Source organism: Lathyrus oleraceus, chromosome 5, assembly GCF_024323335.1.
Source record: "Lathyrus oleraceus cultivar Zhongwan6 chromosome 5, CAAS_Psat_ZW6_1.0, whole genome shotgun sequence".
Classification (NCBI taxonomy): domain Eukaryota; kingdom Viridiplantae; phylum Streptophyta; class Magnoliopsida; order Fabales; family Fabaceae; genus Lathyrus; species Lathyrus oleraceus.
In genome coordinates, this window is record NC_066583.1 from 488,713,043 (window position 1) to 488,733,850 (window position 20,808).

A 20,808-nucleotide genomic window follows, 5' to 3' on the forward strand; every position below is an offset into this window, starting at 1 on the left:
TCCAAACACAATCAAATTTAAGGGACCAAACTCGGATGTTTTTATAATAAGGACCAATTATTTAAGTGAAATGATTATAAGATTTTTTTTTATGATTAAAAAAGAATATTGCATCATTAAAAATTTGTACAAATAAATTTTTTATTTAAAAATAGTGCTGTTAATAGAAACTAGAAAGCGATTCTCTTTTACACGAGTTTTCCTCTTCCACGTGCTGTGTTTTTCTCTGACACGTGAAACAGCGACTACACAAAGGCGCGTAACATCCCTCTCATTTATAGCGCGTCATTAACTCCTCCACAAACAACAATACCCAGTGGACCCCACAGCTGAACGAAAGTGAGATAAACGCTATAGGCAAAACCAGTAACGTCATCTTTACCAATCTAAAACACAACAACAACAACATTATTCTCTCAGAAAAAAAAACACCACCGTTGTCACCGCCGTCAAACACCAGAATCTTAAATTTTCCAAATGGGTGCCACAGAACATGTATTTAATCCAATTTATTTCTTTAATTAAGCTACTTAATTTTTATCAAAATGGGTTGTTAGTTGTTACTATTTTTGTAATAAAGTTTTGGTTTTTTGTTGTTTTTTTTTCTTTAGGTGGAAAGAGGGAATGAAAGTGAAGGTGGAATGAAGGAAGAAAGGGTAAGGGATTTGGAGAAAGGTGAAGTGGGTTTTGATGAGAGAAAAACTCAAAGCAATGATGTTGATGATGGTGATGATGATGATGATGTTGAGAATGTTGACCATGGTCATGGTCATCATGATGATGAAGAGTTTAATCTTTCTAGATTTCATAGATTGAATCCTACTAACCCTTTGAGGATTGTGATTAATAGCTCAACAAGAGCTGCAAGACCTTCTCCTCCTACTCAATCTCAACGCTCTCATACTCATACACGTTCTGTTCCAACACAAATACCAATACCAACACCAGCACCAGCACCAATTCAAACTCCACAACCACCACCACCACAAGTATGTTTCTTTTGATTTTGATTTTGTTATGTTTTCATAGAAGTGTCTTGTTCATGTCAATTACTTCATTGAATTTTACATTTTTGTTATAAATTTTTTAGGTAAAGGGTTATATGTTATGAGAGAGTGTTATCTTATGTTTTCGGAGACTCTAGGTAGATTAACCACGGTTTAAGTATTTTACTAGACTCTTTTTTGTCGCAGTTTAAACCTGTCAAATTTTGTGGCAAATTTTAGGTATTGGGGATAGTCTGCCTTGCACGCTCTGAAAGACAGTCTTTTTGTCGAGTTTCTTGTGTCTTGTTGAAGTCAAATACTTTATTGAAATTTACATTTTTTTTGGTTAAAGGGTTATGAAGGTTCTTGTTGAACTCAAATTCATTAAGGAAATTTTCATTTTTTTAGTTTTTGTTGTTCATATTGTGTTTTGATTTATATGGATTCTGTTTTCTTTTTTCAGCCGCAACCAGTGACATTGAATTCAAGAAGATATACCAACAGAATATCCTTGTTTATATTCTTATTTCACCAATTACTAGCTATAGCTTTTGTGTGCTTTCTTGTTTTCAAGGGAATCCAAGGACTTATACAAGAATCCGGTTCTGTTAAAAGAAAAGAGAAAAAAGTGTTGAAGTATTTTCTTCCGCAAGTGGAAGCTGCAACTTTTATGAGCATAATTCTCGCTTTTATTTGGCAAGGCGCGATTCGAAAATGGCCAACTTTTATGGTTCATTTCATACTTTGGTTTACTTTTGTGATGTCTCTTGCCGCCGGGATTCTTCTTATTTGCTTCCAAAAGGCTCCCACCGACGGTGTCGGTGTTTGTTTCATTGCTTTCGCGATTGGAAACGGCTTATATGGTTGTTGGGCTAGTCATAGGATTAAGTTTTGTTGTAAGATCTTGAGTTTGTCGCTCCAACCTATGTCGAAATTCAGCGACTTGAATCGACCTACTTACAACATGCTTGCGATTGGGTTCTTATGGATATCTCTATGGATTTTAGCTGTTATCGGAGCTTTGAACTTTTATTTTCCGCCTTTGGTTATCATCGGGTTGGTGGTGAGTTTGATGTGGACGACCGAGGTTATGAGGAATGTCGTAAATATAACGGTTAGTAGGGTTATTGCGTTGTATTACCTGCGAGGAATGCAATCTAGCACACAATTTTGCTTTCTTAGAGCGTTGACTCGCAATCTTGGAAGTGCTTGTTTGGGTTCTCTATTTGTGCCAACAATTGAAGCATTGCGAATTGTTGCTAGGGGGCTGAATTTGCTCGAGGGAGAAGACGAGTTCATGTTTTGTTGCGCTCGTTGTTGTTTGGGCGTCATGGAATCGATTTTCAGAAATGGCAATAGTTGGGCTTATGTACAGGTAACTTCACAATTAAAAATCTGTTTAACTGAGGCCGTCTTTGATGGCGTGCAAGACAGACTGTTACACGGGGCCCAAAATTTGACAGGTTAAACAAGGGCCCTAATTGTTCTGATACAATTAAACTATGACAAACCTACACAAAACCTCCAAAAACTTAAAGACGATATGTATCGTAAAATAGTTGTACATTATCAAATGACATAGTCATTAAACTCTTTTTGTTTTCGTTATGCGATTTGTTGGATTCCATTACTATCCGGACCCTACCGTCTTTCAAATTTGTTGCCATCATTTCCCTTGTTCTAACTTTCACTCATCAATCACTATCTCCCAATTATTCAACTTACCTAACTCATCTTTCAACTCATTTCACAACAGATAGCAGCCTATGGAAAAGGCTTTGTAATGGCATCACAAGACACATGGTCCCTATTTGAGAAGGAAGACATGGTGCCAATTGTAGATGCTGACATAACCAGCTCAATTTGTTTCCTCACAGGAGTTTGCAGTGGCTCTATGTGTGTTATTGTTATGGCTTCTTGGACTCAAAGTGTTCACCAAAGTTTCACAGCTACCTTATCTTTACTCACTTTCTTCATTGGATACCTTTTGGTAGGTGTCCCTTATTTGACCACTTTTTCTCATATATTTTTGTTTATTTGTTTTCCGGTCCTTCAATTATTTGAAAATTTTAAAATAAAGCTAAAAAAAATTGAGTCTATAAATTTGTCAAAAATATTTAGTTAGACTCTTGAACTAATTTTTTTTAATCGAGTCCTTAAAATTTTAAATAATTTTAATTAGCTCCTTAAACATGTAATAATTTGTATTTGGGTCCCCAATTTCGAGAACCTAATTATAATAATTTATAAAAAAAATGACCTAATTATAATTTATTTAAAATTTATGGACCCAAGTACATCTATTTTGCTGAAGAATCTAATTATGAACTAATAACAAATTTGAGTACAAATTTTATTTAAAATTGGATTGCCTTAAATGTACTTTTAATTAATTTTTTTATAATTTCGGTCTCAATTCTATTTTAGGGTCATTTATTGATGTGACAGTGACTAAATAGACAAATTTAATATGACATGTCAAAAATTATCTTCAAAATATAAAATGGATATTTACTAGGTATTGTCAAGTCAACATAGTAACCCTAAAATAGGACAGCTTTGAAAAAATTGAAAATGAAGGGGCAAAAACCTAATTTTTCAAAATAGAGGGGTCAAAATAAATTTTATTTTAAAATAAGGGAACAAAAATATATTTAAGACTTTAAGTCAATAAAAAATTCTGTGACCTACCAAAGTTGCAATTAAACCATTTTTTATTGTTAGTGTTAACAATGATTAATTAACATGTGATCAAATCTTAACATATTAATCAACTTGTTGATTTTGCAGACAAGGATTTCAATGGCAGTACCTCATGCTTGTGTGAGTTGTTACTATGTATGTTATGCTGAGAATCCAGACAACAGATTGTTTGATAAAACAATCAAAGATCGTCTGGCTTTGTTGAAAACCGGTCGCGAAGCGACTATACCGACGCCGAGAGGATTTCGGAGATATACTTCGAGATCTTAACTACGAAAATTTAGAGACGAAAAATAACAAATCCATTTCTAATTTAATTAAAAATTAAAAATGGATTCAATGTTTTCGTCTCTAACTTTTTTCTTTTTTCCCTTGAAATTTTGTACTATGTTTTTTGTTTTGTTTTTGTATATATACTTTTAGGATATTCTATAAGATGAAGTGCCATCATTATTTTATTGTAAGGTATGTGTAGAAGCCACTAACTTATAGTTTAATTTGTTTTTCAATCTTTTATTGATGTCCATGAGGTTTTATTTTATTGAAAAAAATTAAGTCGTATGCTTCTTTCCATGTAAGTAGCCAATTTTGTAGTATTATTTTTTTGAGTGTGTACAGCTTTGGCATAAAATAATTGAGGTTGGTTGGTTTGGACACATGTTATAAATAAGATTCTTTAAGATCTTTGTACTTTTTAAATTATTTATGATGGCTGGGTTTTTATGTAAATTGATGATTCTTTTTTTCTATTTTTAAAGTCCATGTTGTCATTTTGTTTTTGTTCTAAGAGATTCTGTAAATCAATGACATTTTCCATATTAAATTTGTCTATTTAGTCAGTGTCACACATGGCTCTTTGTTTTTGAAGAAACCTTCAATTAGGATGTGAATTTTAGAAGCCTATTCATATTGGTAATTTTGTGGTTTTTGTAATCTACACAAAAGGTGACGACTACTCTATTAGGAGACTTTTGTAGTCTAGCACAAAAGGTGACGACTACTCCATTAGGAGACTTTTGTAATCTAGCACAAAAGGTGACTACTTCTTTATTAAGAGACTTTTGTAATGTGACTTTTGTAATGTGTATTAAATTGATCAATAGGAGATGATAATTAAAAGTGTTTATACGGTTGAGAATGTAGCAAGTGTGAATAGTGTGAGTAATAATTATATATTGGTTGAAAATATAGAGACTTGAGTATTTATAAGTGAGAGAATTCACCCACGTATCACTTTAAGGTTTTTGGCGAATATGTGGTATCTCTCTCATAAAGATGTTGCTCTAGAAAAGAAATCTCACAATATTCAATGCTCTCTAGTGAAAAACTCTCCTATCATATACATCTTTTGGTATGGATCGAGACCTAATTCAAATTTGATCACTCGAAGCAACAAGACAAAGAACAAATAGGACAAAGAGCAAATTATAATATACACTCATCATAAAGACGCATAAGATCATAGTTGTCTAATTATCATAGTTGCCTACTTCTTTATTAAGAGACCGTCAGATACAAAGGGTCATAAAATCTACTGACATCTTTCCCAAAAGACAGGTGTTTTTAAACGAAATTTGTAAGCTCACTAGAATTCTATCACATAGGGGAAACTGTTAGAACTTGAAATCATAAGATTGATGAATAACGGAGAAATTAGAGAGTGGAGAGGGAGAAAGACATTGAGAGAGGGGAATTGAGCGAGGGTAAGACTACTTTTGCTATCATCGATAAGGATGCCTCCAAGCATTTATACAAACATTACAAGTTGATTGAAACACAAGTTACATAAGTCAAATAATAGAAAAACAAAAATCTCAAACTTGTAACCGGTTAAACAAAACCTGTAACCGATTACAACTGAAATAAATTAGAAAGTAACTAATAGTGGTAACCAGTTACTACTAATGCGTCACCGATTATACTAATACTAGAATCACTTGTCTTCAACTTATTTGACTTATTTTGACACATGTAACCGGTTACACACCCATGTTAACCGGTTACAACACTTGAATTACTATAAAACTCTTAACGCACCACCTTAATTCAAGTTCTCCAAGTCTTCCATGTCCATGCTCATCTTCATCCTCTTGAACACTTCAATTGTGACTCCCTTGGTCAACAAATCAGCAACTTGTTCTTCACTTCGACAATATCTCAATTTTAATCTTCCTTCACTAATCAAGTAGTGAAACCTCATCTCAATGTGCATGCTTCTCCCATGTGTAGTTGGGTTCTTAGCAACATTAATCGCGAAAACATTATCAACCAAGAGTGCAACAACATCACCATCATTGCTGCCCAACTCCTTCAATAGATACATTAGCCACATGACTTGGCACATACATAACGAAGCAATAATGTACTCGACCTCGCAAGACGAGAGTGCAACTAACAGTTCCTTCTTCGAACACCAATAGATTGGTGTTCCACCGAACATAAAGATGTATTCAACTGTAAACTTTCGATCATCTTTATCTATGCACCAATTGGAATTGGTAAAACCGAGTAAATTGTATTTTTCTTCCCGTATTCGTTGTAGGAAAGAGAATTTTGCAGGCAATCGATCCTTCGATGTATCTTAGGATCCTCTTCACTGCAGTTAAGTGAGACACCTTCGGTCTCTCCATGAATCTACTCACAATACTGACACTAAATGTAACACCCTAAACACCGAAACTTATAAATAAACAATTACTCAACAATTTAAGGTGTCACCAACGATAATCCTTCAACAACACATAAACACATAGACATTTTGAAAACACGATAATCCTTCTCCCAAAATGATTTCAAAACAGTTTCATTATTCCAAATCTCAACAACTTCAAAACATCGCAACATAATAGTTATTAAACTTCGACAAAACAAGTAAGTCGACATGAAACATACTAAAAGAAAACATCGTTCGCCTCCAGTGTTACAGAATCAGAGCATCACGACTAATAATCACATCGATAACTAATGAAAATAACTCCAAGAGCTATTTCTCACTTACAATAACAAACTCTACTTCTGAGTATCTGCAAGATGTCCATGGTGGAAAATATCAAAGCAAAGGGGGTTATAATTCACATCAATAAATTAACGGTATAAACTGCAAGGTAGAATTCAAACATCTACTCATACAACAACAATCGCACAATATCATTCTCACACCCAATCCATCAACATATACAAACAACACATGTTCATCATTTAAATTATGCAATGGGACTCATAACCTTAACTAGACTCATATGCATGTGGTACCATATCATCCTCAATTGGTTCACTCAGGAACCGAGTTCATCCTGCTCGAACCTCGAATCCACCCTCGGATACGGGACAAGTCACCAATCCACCCTACTCGGATTCCAACTTACCTCTTTCATCAACAACAATGACATAATGAATGCATATTACAACACATAAATGCAACAAAAACATAATGTTTAAAGTATCCTCCCGACAATAAACAAAACATGCATTGACCCAACGATCATAGTCCCTCTCCCGAACTATCATCCCACAACAACATACTCACAACTCCGCGACATTATTCATGCTCAAATAATAACATATCATCATCACAATTCAACTAAATTAATACAACATCATCATCACACATGCACATATCCTTTATTCATCAGTTAATTCATAATTTTGATTAAAACCATGTTTAATCTTTAAATCATACCCAACATCATTTAAAACAGTAGCTAACAAAGTATAACAGTACCCAAAACATCCACAAAAGGAAAAAAATCAAAATCTGCAATTTAATATCATCAAGACAAGTATATGCACTCATTACAGACCCATGACAGGTTACCCGTCACAGTAGTGACGCGTGTCACCAACCTCAAAATCCTAGAATGTCATTCAGGTGACGACCAATTTGAAAGACAAGCCTGGGCAGCATGACGGGTTACCCGTCACGACGGTGACGCCCATCAGCGCCCTGAGAATTATAGAATTCTCTTCTGCTAATAGAGTTCACTGTAGAACTCCAATTTTCTCATCCCATCCATACAAATTCGATAGAGAAACATCACACACATGTTATATTTCATCAGTGCATCCAATTGCATTAAATTAACATATTTAAATTCATAGTTCTCATATAATTATGTTATTCCCAAAACCTTCAAACACACAACACTGGTGAAAATATGTTCATTCATCAAAAAATTTTTTTGTCATACATCAAGCATACAAATTTCATCATCAAACATCATCACATACATCAAATCAATCATCTATAACAGAATTTTAATAAAATCCCAAAGTCCTATTGGAAGTTAAAGACTCCTCAATTCTATCCCTCATGCATATACTCATATGATTTTGATTCTCTAAATTCCTCCAAATTCCTAGCTTTACTCTTGCACCTTCTCTAGCCTCCTTTCTATTCCCAAATTCTGAGTTTACGTATGATAGAAAACTCCCTAAAACTAGGTTATGCTCTAATTTATATAATTAGGGTAATCTAGTTAAAAGTATAAACCCGCGCCTCACTTACTAACATTCTCACTCCTTCCTCCCCTCTATTTTCCATAATTCTCAATTTAGCCCTGTAAGACCCCAATTTTGACCTTAGGATCCCTCATGTTATCTCATCATATGCATTAGCATTGGGATCGCACCTTGGCATCCTCCTTACCCGTCATTCATTGGGTTTGCATTGGGAGAGATCACCAAGAACATTTGATTGTATCATACTTTGTATTTTATTATCTTTACTAACCAAAATACCAAAAACGTGTCTTTGTACAAACTAACTCTTTTGTAGGTAGGGCATGTGCTCACCTTTGACCTATCAAGCTCACATCTAGGGGTTTAAGACCCTCTGTGCAAGGAGCTCAATCCAAAATTGGTTTACTATGTCTCTAAGCATCATACATGAATCCCCATGGTCTTCACATGTTATTTTGATCAAGAAATCATCAAGAGTTTGGAGGTGGTTTGCCTTGGAAACCCTAATTCATCTAGGTATCTTGTGTAACTTCTTCAACAAGCTTCTTCAACAATTGATCAAATATTTCAAGGTATACTTCAAATTTCATCATCTTATGCATATATGATCCTCCATGAGTCTCAAAAGTCAAGAGAATGGCAAGCCAGCAAGTTGGTTCATGGTGGTTGACCAGAGGAATTCATCTGATCAAAACTGAGGTTCCCTAGACCCTATCTCCTACAATATTTGTCATATGAAAATTATTCCAAGATCAAAGTTACTCTAGATGACATTTCAAACAACTTTCATGTTGAGTTCTATAGCTAGTTTTGCTTGGAAAGTCATTTTTTATGGTGAAAGATTATAGGTCATTTTGTCTAAACCCTAATTTGGAGGTCAACTTCCCAAGGCCATAACTTGCTCAATTTTTATGACATGAAAGGTTTACAAGTTGAAAAATAAAATTCAATGTGTCTACTTCAACTTTTATGTTTGGAGGAAGACCTAACTCAACTTTTATGTGCATGTGATATGAGGATACATTATAGGTCATTTTGGACCAATGCCATTGAACAAGTGATTTTCCTCAACTTCAAAAATGCATAAATCCTTCATATTAAATCTAAATGAGTTCAAGTTTGTGACCATTTTAAAGGACTTTGAGAGAGCTACAACTTTGATGAAGGAACTTTTCTCATTTGAAGCTCACATAAAAAGTTAGCCAAGGTGGAATAAGTGAACATATGGCTTGACACTTAAATTTTTTTTTTGACATGTTTGATTTTCTCAACTTCCACCTCAAAAATCATCATGATCCAAGCTTCAAATGAAAAGGTGTCCAACATGAGAGTTGTTCCTCTTGATCTAAACTATCCAAAAAGTCCAATTTCATCCATTTTGGACAAAGTTTGAGTGAGTTGCGAATGGCTTGAACATGAGTGATCATTTGGCATAAATTAAACTTGGGACTTCCATACACCAATGCATAGCTTTCCAACATGACTTCAGCATTGCTTGTACTCAATTATGGATCAGAAGAAGTGATTACATGGGCCTGTACACGCTCATGCACCCATGCATTGCACATTGCTATTTTTGGAATTCCATTTCAAGTGTGCAAATATCAATTGGTTTTGCTATAAATAGAGCCCCTTGCCATCATAATGGAGAACCCTGCGCGCCAGCTTTGATTCCCAGGCTTCAAACCCTCTCATTTCAAAGGATAACCTTGACAATTTCCATTAGAAATTGAGTTTGAATCTCACTATTTTGAGATTCAAATCTCCAAGAGTCCTGAGCTTTTTATCCATTTAATTCCACTCTATCAAGTGTCCTGAGCAAGATCAAGAGCAAGCAAGAGCAAGATCAATCGAGCACAGACGTGCATTGAAGGTATTTTCCAGAATTTTTCATCTCTTCGATTCTCACTCAATTCTCCATAATTCTCTTAGATCTTTGGTTGTCTGAAGTCCTACCAATGTAGGCAACAAGATTGAGTTGCTTTGAGGTCAAATCGAAGCAACTCAGATCGTGCACCTCAAAATTAAACTCCCTGTATCTTTCAATATACTTGGATTAGGAGAAATTGAGGCCATATTCGAGCTCCTGAGCATTTTTACTTTAAATTCATGTCCTTCTTTTTAATTTTGGTGATGGTTGTGAATGAACCAGTCCGGTGAAGCTCACCGGAGAAGGAGACCGGAACTTTGGCTCTAGTAGTGAGTTGGCATTCATCTAAGCCACGTGATCCATTTGAAATGTTCTAATCTCGCACGTTGAAACTGATTACCTTTTGTACAGCGCTTTGACTCGTGACTTTTATGGAATGCGCGCTAGCAACCACTTGATTTGCCACCTCAATTAATGAGGGAGATCAAGTGGTCCACGTTTTTTCTTATTTTCTGATTTTCATTTTATTTGGTTTATTTTCATTAATTCATATTAATTTTAATATTGATCCAAAAAATATGAGAGTTTCAACAAAAAATTTTAGATAAATTCCTCTTTCATTTTCTGAATTAAAATTATTTTTTGGATCATTATTAATATTTTTCATGATTTAATTGATTTTATGAATATTTTTAATTGTTTAAAAATACTTTTAAGTTTCCAAAAATTATGAATTTTTTCTCCAAGGTCCTTTGACCTTGTTTGACCTATGATAAATCTCATGGCCATTTCTTTGGTGTTTTGATGAGGTTTTAGGATTTTGATAAACCATAATTTAATTTAATGCATATTTTAATTGTTTAAATGCAAAATAAATTATGTTTAGCTTCTAATATTGACTTGCTGAATTGGACTTGTGTTGTTGGGCCTTGGTCAAGGTTGATTTGACTTTGTTAAGTTAAAATCATTGGATTTAGGGGATTGATGAAATATACATTTCATCTTCCAAAATGAATTAATGATTTTAATTTGATAAAACTCCTCCTTTGACCAATTTGTGTTGATTCCATTCCCCCCCCCCTTCTTCATCTTAATCCCCTTCTCTATTCATTCATTTCATGGACCTATAATGTCTCTATATCCTAAGGCTAGTTGATTGCAAAATCAACATAAGTATGGATGAGATTAGGTCCACCCCTTTTGCATATTCTTTTTAAGTGTGGTATGTTTTAGGAGTATGGTTCATAAATATCATATCTCTAACATTCATTAACACTAAAATTTCTATTGCCCAATCTCAAATAGTTGTGACTTCTACATAAGTCCAATTACGATTGCTTAACATAGCGCTAAATTATTGACACAAAAGGCATAACATTCTAGTAAGTGAGATTGTAAGTCTCCCCTCTTTCATGGTATTGTGTAGAAACTTGGCCTTTTTTCCTTCCTTTGGAAGATGTCTTGGTTCAAGGATCCATGCTTGTGAATAGTGGGTTGAGTGTTCTCCAAAGAATGACTTAAACAAAACAAAACAAAAGCAATACTAACTTCAATAAACTAATAACTAACATTTAATTTCAAGCCATTTACTTTTATGCACTTTAATTTTTTAAGTCTTATTTCAGTTGCCATTATTCATACCATTCAATTTGTTTACTTTAATGCCATTTTTACTTTGCTCACTTGAGCCATACTTTGTGAAGATATTGTGTTTGTATATACTTGTTTGTGTTTGTGGTCTTTTGACCTTAATGTACATAATAAGAACAAAAAACTTTAAAAGACATTTTGTGTGGACTGTTGGATTTGATCTGAGACATTGGACTTAGAATTAGGCAACACTCCATATGGAAAAGGACTTGGCCAATGCCAACTTTCATGAAACCAAGTGCTTGTGATCTGAAACTTCATTTGAAGCAAGTATTGTGATCCCATCCAAGTTTATCTGCTACATGGTCTGATTGAAGCTGTTACTTTGAACCTGTGCCTAATGCTGATCTTTGAGTTCATCTAATGCATGGGAGATTATGAAGAAGATCATGAAGTTGCTAAGCTTGGATGTGGCTATCTTTATTTGATGCCTTGCTCTTCATCTTGCTATTTGTGTATTAATATTGCTTGATTCTAAAGTCCAAGGGAATTTGGGTTTCTATATGACATTCTTGTCTATTGGATTGCAGCCCATTGGTCAGATCTTTTCAACTCTTAACTTTTAATTTTTGCTTAGGATTAGTCTCTTCATCTCCTCCAACTTCTTTAATTTCAAATCTCTCCCCTCTTTCAAATTCTTCTTTGTTTGTGATTTCTAAACTTAGACCATTTTGCAAATTAGAAACTTTGGCCTTATGCCATTGCATTTTTTGAACTCTTTTCTTAAATCAAACTTGTAAATGAACTTAATTATACTTGACTTAACATTTCAAAAGACAAAAAGAACTAACACTCATTCAAACCTTTTTGGGCCCTTTGTGCCTTTGTTAAACTTAAATTTTTGTTAAAAGCAATGCACCCACTTTGAAATTGTTACCACGAACTACGAGGTTTTGATCCCTCATTTTATGTTGGTACGTAGGCACAAGTTCGAAGGTCTTGTCAAACACAAAAAATATAATTAATAAATTCTTTTCTCATCCCTCCACTCTATTTATTGCAAACATCTTTTATACAAAAACACCTATGCACACAAGAAAGGGCTTCCTAGGAGTACCTAGGACACTTTGGGTGCTAACACAGTCCCTCTGTGTAACCAACCCCATTACCTTTAATCTCTGGCATTTTATTAGTTTTGATTTGAAAACTTCTTACTTTTGGGTTTTGTTCGTACTTTTCCCTTTTTTCCCTTGGAAACAATAAAAGTGCGGTGGCGACTCTAGTTTAATTGACGTCTAGCTTATCCATAGCTTGATAGTCATGAATTTACCGCTACAAGCCCCAAACTCTATATTTTCAATCTAGTTAATTAAATTAAAATAAAATAATATTATTTTAATTACTAAAATAATTTCTAACAATTCTAGCCACTTCTACCCATCTCTAACTACTCCTACACTCGCATCTCGAGGTCGCACCCCTATCACCCAAATTAATTCAATAATTACACATATGTGTTCTTGCTTGTATCAGATGCTTTTTGTGTTGTGTGGTTCTATTGACAACTTATTCAAAGACTTCCACAATATTTGAATCTTTAGCACTTTTAGAGTTTTCAACAATAATCAACGAACCCATATAGATCCACTTGACCAACGTTTCCACACACTTCTTCATATCCTTGAACTTCCTTTTATAGGACCGGGAAAATAGTTGTTGGCGGATTTTAACATAACGAGAAAACTTAGTGAATGAGTATGCCAAGAGAGACGTTGGAGACTAGCATCTTGTTTAAAGCTTTGCCCACTGAATAATAACATTGCTCTCACTACCTTTTAAAGTACTAGATATCTACCAAAAGGTAGAATAGGCTGAAGATGTCACATCTCTATTTCTTGAGCCTTGCAAAATGAAACCCTAGTGGACTTTGTCCAGAATTTTGGGGCTTTGATAAAACAAGATTGTTTTGGTAGAGTGTACTAATCAGATGCCCTTCAGCCTTTCAAAATCTGAGTTGTCATCAGAAACTGATTCGTGACCAGAGTTTGAACCTTCAGATGTTGATGAACTACTTCAGATCCTAATCAATAAGAATGAGGCAAACATTACTTCTTCACAAATGCTAATAGTCAGGATTAATTCTATGCTTGTGATCATGCATACTTGAACAACTATTAGAAAACCCTATTGTTATCATCAAAACCTTTTAAGGGTATAATTTTGTTTTGTTTTAATAGAGCATCCTCTGAGTCATATCTACCCTTGAACGTCAATGGATTATTCCTCTGAAAATTTCCCAAGACACAAAACTCATCACCAACCTGATTCTCTTACCCATGCAATGTCTGAACCACTAACTCCAAAGAATCAACAATTGCACTATCATTTCTTCCAGCCATTATCCACATTATCAAACAAACATTAGAATAAAAAATGCATCGATTGTGTACACACATATGTCGCGTACTAGGGAACAATTATCATGCAAAAACCTGGCGAGAAGGACCGACCTGCTTTGATACCAGTATGTAACAGCCTAAACCCCGAAATTTATAAATAAAGAATTACTCGACAATTCAAGGTGTCACAAACGAAAATCCTTCAACGACACATATACATTTCGAAAACACGCAATAGAAATATAAGCAACATACAACACTTGTCATCGCATGCTCACCTTCACTTAGGGTATCATCGCAACAGAAATCCCATTATCATAGTAATAAAGCATATCAAATCAAATTAGGTCTTATAAAGACTTGATTTTTCACAAAATGATTTCAAAAGGGTTTCATTATCCCAAATCTTAACAACTTAAAAACATCATAACATAATAGTTATTAAACTTTGACGAAACAAGTAAGTCGACATCAAACATACTAAAAGAAAATATCGTTATCTCCTAGTGTTACAAAATAAGAGCATGACGACTAATAATAAAAGTGATAACTAATGAAAATAACTCTAAGAGCTATTTCCCACTCACAACAGCAAACTCTACTCTTGAGTATCTGCAAGATGTCCATGGTAGACATCATCAAAGCAAGGGGGGGGGGGGTGAGAATTCACATCAATAAATTAACGGTATAAACTGAATGGTAGAATTAAAACATCTCCACATACAACAATAATCACACAACGTCATTCTCACGCCCAATCTATCAACATACACAAACAATCACATGTCAATCATTTAAATTATGTAATAAGACTCACAACCTCAACTAGACTCATATGCATGTGGTAACATATCATCATCAATTGATTCACTCATAAATCGGGTTCACCCTGCTTGAACCCCGAATCCACCCGGCTCGGATTCGGGATAAGTCAGTAATCCACCCTACACGGATTGCAACATGCCTTTTTCATCAACAATAATGACATAATGAATGCATGTCATAACACGTCAATGCAACAACAACATAGTATTTAAAGTCCCCTCCCGATAATAAACAAAACCTGCATTGACCCAATGATAATATTTCCCCTTCCGAACTATCATCCCATAACAACATACTCATAATTCCTCGACATAATTCATACTCATACAACAATCTATCATTATCACAATTCACCTAAATTAACACAACATCATCATCATGTATGCCCATATCAGTCATTAATTAATTAATTAATAATTTTGATTAAAACCATGTTTAATCATTAAATCATACCCAACATCATTTAAAACAGCAACTAATAGAGTATAACAATACCTAAAACATCCACAAAAGTAGAAAAATCAAAATCTGCAATTTAATATCATCAAAACAAGTATTTGCGCTCACTGCAAACCCATAATGAGTTACCCGTTACAATAGTGACGCTCGTCACCAACCGCAAAATCCCAGAGCGTCATTCAGGTTATGACCGGCGTGAAAGGCCAGCCTGGGCAGTATGACGGGTTACCTGTCATGGTAGTGACGCCCGTCAGCGCCCTAAGAATTGTAGAATTCGCTTATGCTAATGGAGTTCATTGCAGAACTCTAATTTTCTCATCCCACCCATACAAATTCAATACAAAAACATCAAACACATGTTATATTTCATCAATGCAGCCAATTGCATCAAATTGATACTTTAAATTCATATTTTTCATAAAATTATGTTATTCTCAAAACCTTCAAACACATAACAATGGTGAAAATATCTTCATTCATCAAAACATATTTTTGTCATACATCAAGCATACAAATTTCATCATCAAACATCATCACATACAACAAATCAATCATCTATAATAGAATTTTATTAAAATCCCAAAGCCTTATTGGAGGTTAAAGACCCCTCAATTGCACCCCTCATTCATATATCCATTATTGCGATAGTTCTCCCCTTACCTGACTATCCTAACAATAATAAAAAAAAATATGATTTTAATTCTCTAAATTCCTCCAAGTTCCTAACTTTACTCTTGCACCTTCTCTAACCTCCTCTCTATTCCCAAATTTTTATTTTACATATGATAGAAAACTCCCTAAAACTAGGCTATGCTCTAATTTATATAACTAGGGTAATCTAGTTAAAATTATAAACTCACCCCTCACTTTCTAACATTCTCACTCCTTCCTCACCTCTATTTTCCATAGTTCTCAATTAAGCCCCAAACTCTCTATTTTCTATTTAATTAAATTAAAATAAACTATTATTATTTTAATTACTAAAATAATTTCTAATAATTCTACCCCATTTCTACCAATCTCTAACTACTCTTACACTCTCAACTCGAGGTTATACCACCATCACCTAAATTAATTTAATTATCACACATAATAATTAATTAAATTACATTTAAATCAATTAAAGTAATAACTCAAAAACTGGTAAATGCCACGTCTGATCGTGTATTGGACAAATAACGCAAGGATAGATACCAAATATTAGAACTTGGAACCACAAGATTGGTAAATAATGGAGAAATTATAGTGTGGAGAGGGAGAGACACGTTAAGAGAGGGAAATTAGCTAAGGGTAAGACTATTTTTATTATCATAGATTAGGATGTCATCAAAGTATATATACAAACATTACAAGTTGATTGAAACACAAGTTACATAAGTCAAATAATAGAAAAATAAAATTCTCAGACCTGTAACCAGTTACACAAAACTTGTAACTGGTTATAACTGAAATAAAACAGTAATTAACTAACAGTTGTAACCGGTTACTGCGAATGTGTAACCAGTTGCAACAATGCCAGAATCACTTTTCTTCAGCTTATTTGACTTATTTTGACATCTGTAACCGATTACACACGTGTATTAACTGGTTACAACACTTAAGTTACTAAGAAACACTTAACAAAAGAAACATTTCAGTCTCAGGTATACACTATTCTAAACATTAAACCTCTTATTTACGGTTGTCACTAACTTGACCTTTAGAGTAATTGCAGGTTCACCATCAGACACATTATAGTAACTGATGACTATTTAGAAAGTGTATGAAATGTATCAAAGTAATAAAGTTTATAAGTTCGTCTCTCCACTGATTGTGCTATTTTAACAAAGTGATTCACGTGCTATTGAAAATAAAATTGGGGGTTTTTAGATTTAATTGGGTAAAATGAAAATGTAAAATAGAATTGGTGGAAAACTTGATCAGATTAACAAGGATTATACCTTATGTCGAATACCTTATATGTCACTGTTGATGTTGGCATCTATTTTCCTCTAAGATGATTTATCAGTGATTACGACAGTTTAACTTAGCAGTTATACCCAATTCCTTGGTGTATAACTTACTATTCTACACTACGCCCCCTAATCCCTTAGGCCAAGTGGCTAGTTAAAACAAATAATGTTTTTGTGCATTAAACCATGAGTCAAAACTTATACTTTCTTATCCATAATCAATTACTAAGTTGAACATATTAATTTAGTTCTGATTCATAGTGTTAAGGTCAGTAGTCTAGATCAATACTGAATAAATAAAAGATGCAAATAGTAAAAAGACTCGAACATATGTCCCAACAGGTTCATACAAGTTCATCTAACAAGGCTTAATCAATAAAACTTAGATACTCATACTCATAGGAATCATAACTGAAGTGACAAGAAAATAATACATGAATTTTCTGTTTGAATTTAGCTTATGGTGATGAAAACCTTTGCTCCAGAGTTTCATAAATTTCCTTTCCGTCAAATTTTAGTCTAAAAAATGTCCCCTAAAAAATTCCCTTTCTTTTCCTTTTAAACAAGTCAAAAACATGTCAGTAAAGCAATCCATCACGACGTCAATGAAGAGAATCGCGACCATAATGGATTTCATCATGACCACGATAGTTCCAGGGTTTAGAGCTCTTTTTTTGCTTTCTTTTGCAAAAAGTCCCGTCTCAATCCGAGTTATGAAACTCCATATATGATCAAATTTATGGACATACGTCATGATGTAAATTATGTTGGAAAATGTTCGTTTCTTCATAATTTCTTAGTTTTGTCTTGTTTCTTTAACTTCTCAAGTTTCTTCCTATTTCTTTATAGAACTTAAACATAATTAACTGAAAATCATAAAAAAAAAGCATATGCAAATATTTATAAAATTACATGATGATAAAGTATCATCACAATCCGAAACTTACAATATTACTTGCCCTCAAGGAACTCATTCATAACTGTGATCTTCCTCAAAACTTTGTACTTACCAAACAAATGATAGACACTGATGATAGAAGAGTTAATCACTTTCATTCCTCACTTTGATTCATCATACTTCAAAAAAAACTTCAACTTTTCATATGCTCAATCTTCTCACTATCTCATCGTTCACTCGCATTGAGATAACATGGTAAACTCTCATTCACATACAATGGACATCAAACATATGAATTCGCAAAACTTCAAAATATTTATCACTTTCTATTCGAAAACACACTTTTAAGGTCTTGGATATGTTGTTATTTGGCTTATGTCATTGTGGGATATATTTAGCCAATAGGGTTAAGTCCTTGGAGTTAAATATCTGCTACATTCTTATTTTTACATCATCTACACAAGTTTTCATTTGTTTTCACTTATGGATACTAGAATTTTAAATATCTATTTTATTTCTAGAAAATCTAAAATTTTAACATTATAACAATATTTCTAGCCATCACTTTTTTCCTTCTGATTCTTCTAGTACCCCAACCCCAAACCTAATTCATTGCGCATCCCAAAAGCAACCCAAACTTAGCTTTTTGCATATATAAAAAAACATAGAAAAATACAAGCTACCTAACTCTAAAGAGAGGGTGGAAAGATTTATATTTCAAGTCAATTGGCTAAATATGTGACTAAATCACTAAAATAAATGGCTCAGACTCAAAGGGCTAGCAACAGATAAACAGTTCTTTTCAGGTTTTGCCTAAGAAAGGGTCAAAGTTAAAACGAAAAAAGGTAAATAGTGAATTGTTTGGATCAAGCCTTACTTGTTGAGTTATCTGGTGATTCAATACAGTTTTTTGAATATTACTCTACTTCATATCTTGTCTCTCTGCTTTGGAACTTTTATAACAACTCTACTTTCTCTTTTCTTTTTTTACTTCTATCTTGATTCTTTTTGTCATTGGTAGAACATCATACTCTGGATTGAAGAACACAACATAAACAAATTTATTTGTTAAATAAAGAATAGACAATTTACAAATATGGAAAGTATACTTATTAAAAACGGAAATTAAAACTTTAAAGACAAAAGAAAAGAAAAAGAAATAACATAAATATGTGGGTTTCCTCTCACACAACGCTTAGGTCCTTAACTTGACCGTTTGATTATCTGTTAGGGAAGCATATATAACACAAAAAATGCATAATCCTTCTTCTTCCTTTTGTTTCGTAGGACTTCCATTAACTTGAGGTATTGATAATGTTGCTCCCATATCTTCTTCAACTTTGTAGTAGAAAACAAGGCATAAATGACATCTGTGAGATATTGGATCGAACTCAATTATGGTTGAAGGGTAGCTTCTTCGTTCAACAATTCGACATGACCTTAGCATGCCATAAAAGTCTATTCACATGTTGTAGTCAAAGTATGCTAGGATTGTTAGCATGTCGAATTGGGCTTATTTCTTATGCCCAATTGTTTAAGTTAGTTTTTTTCTCTAAGTTAACTTGTGTAATGAGCTTGTGTGTAAAAGCCCATTAGTTTAATGTGTTAGTTTTCTTATAAATATCATACTAGTCTCTGATCATTGTAGAATGCAAATCCTAATTAGGATGAGAGAGGTTATTTGCTATTCTGTAACACTTGTAATCTTGTTTGAAAGAGAAAGTAAAGAATATCAGTTTATAACCAAATTCATTGTGTTCTTATTATTTTCTCCTTTTCTACCCTTGTGGGTTTCTTGCCGATCAAGAAACCAATTATACTTTATAATTGCAACATCATTTTCACAACAAATTGGTGCGATGAGCGTGGAGAAGATGCCGTCAACAAAGCATGAGATTGAAAAGTTAATCAGAGTGAACGATTTCGGTCTGTGGCGCTTGAAGATGAAAGTTCTACTGGCTCAGCATGGTTGTTTAGAACCATGAAGAAAGCTAGTTTGTTCCTTTGATGTTATAGAGTTTGTTCTAAGGTGGAGATCTGTGAGATATTGGATCGAACTCTAGTATGATCGAAGGGTTGCTTCTTGGTTCGATAATTTGACAGGACCTTAGCATGTCGTCGAAGTCTGTTCACATGCTGTAGTCGAAGTATGCTAGGATTGTTAGCATGTCGAATTGGGCTTATTTGTTATGTCCAATTGTTTAATTTATCTTGTTCTCTAAGTTAACTTGTGTAATGAGCCTGTTTGTAAAATCCCATTAGTTTAGTGTGTTAGTTTTCTTATAAATAACATACTAGTCTCTCGTCATTGTAGAATGCAAATCCTAATTAAGGTGAGAGAGGTTATTTTCTATTCTGTAACATTTGTAGTATTGTTTCAAAGAGAAAGTAAATAATATCATTTTATAACCAATTTCATTATGCTCTTATTGTTTTCTCCTTTTCTATCCTTGTGGGTTTCTTGCCGACCAAGAAACCAATTATACTTTGTAATTTCGACATCGTTTTCACAACAACATCCAATAATTTATCAATTTCTTCTCTTCCACGTGCCTTGTTACTAAAATGACTTATAGGGACATGCTTTTGTTAAAAAAATTATTTTCGGATATCTACCTCTAAGCAAATTATTGAATTTGACGCTTCATCAAAAATTAGATCATCCTCA

The 20,808-nt window shown here is 33.7% G+C and overlaps 1 protein-coding gene across 1 annotated transcript; it reads left to right on the top strand.

Annotated features, from left to right (window-relative positions):
* The first annotated feature begins 337 nt into the window (after nt 1-337).
* LOC127085633 (protein PNS1) lies at nt 338-4,205 on the top strand. The gene is made up of 5 exons (XM_051026133.1): nt 338-495; nt 612-989; nt 1,450-2,361; nt 2,743-2,976; nt 3,777-4,205. The coding sequence occupies exons 1-5, from the start codon at nt 478-480 to the stop codon at nt 3,957-3,959; spliced, it is 1,725 nt and encodes a 574-aa protein (XP_050882090.1). The 5' UTR covers nt 338-477; the 3' UTR covers nt 3,960-4,205.
* Nucleotides 4,206-20,808: the final 16,603 nt, after the last annotated feature.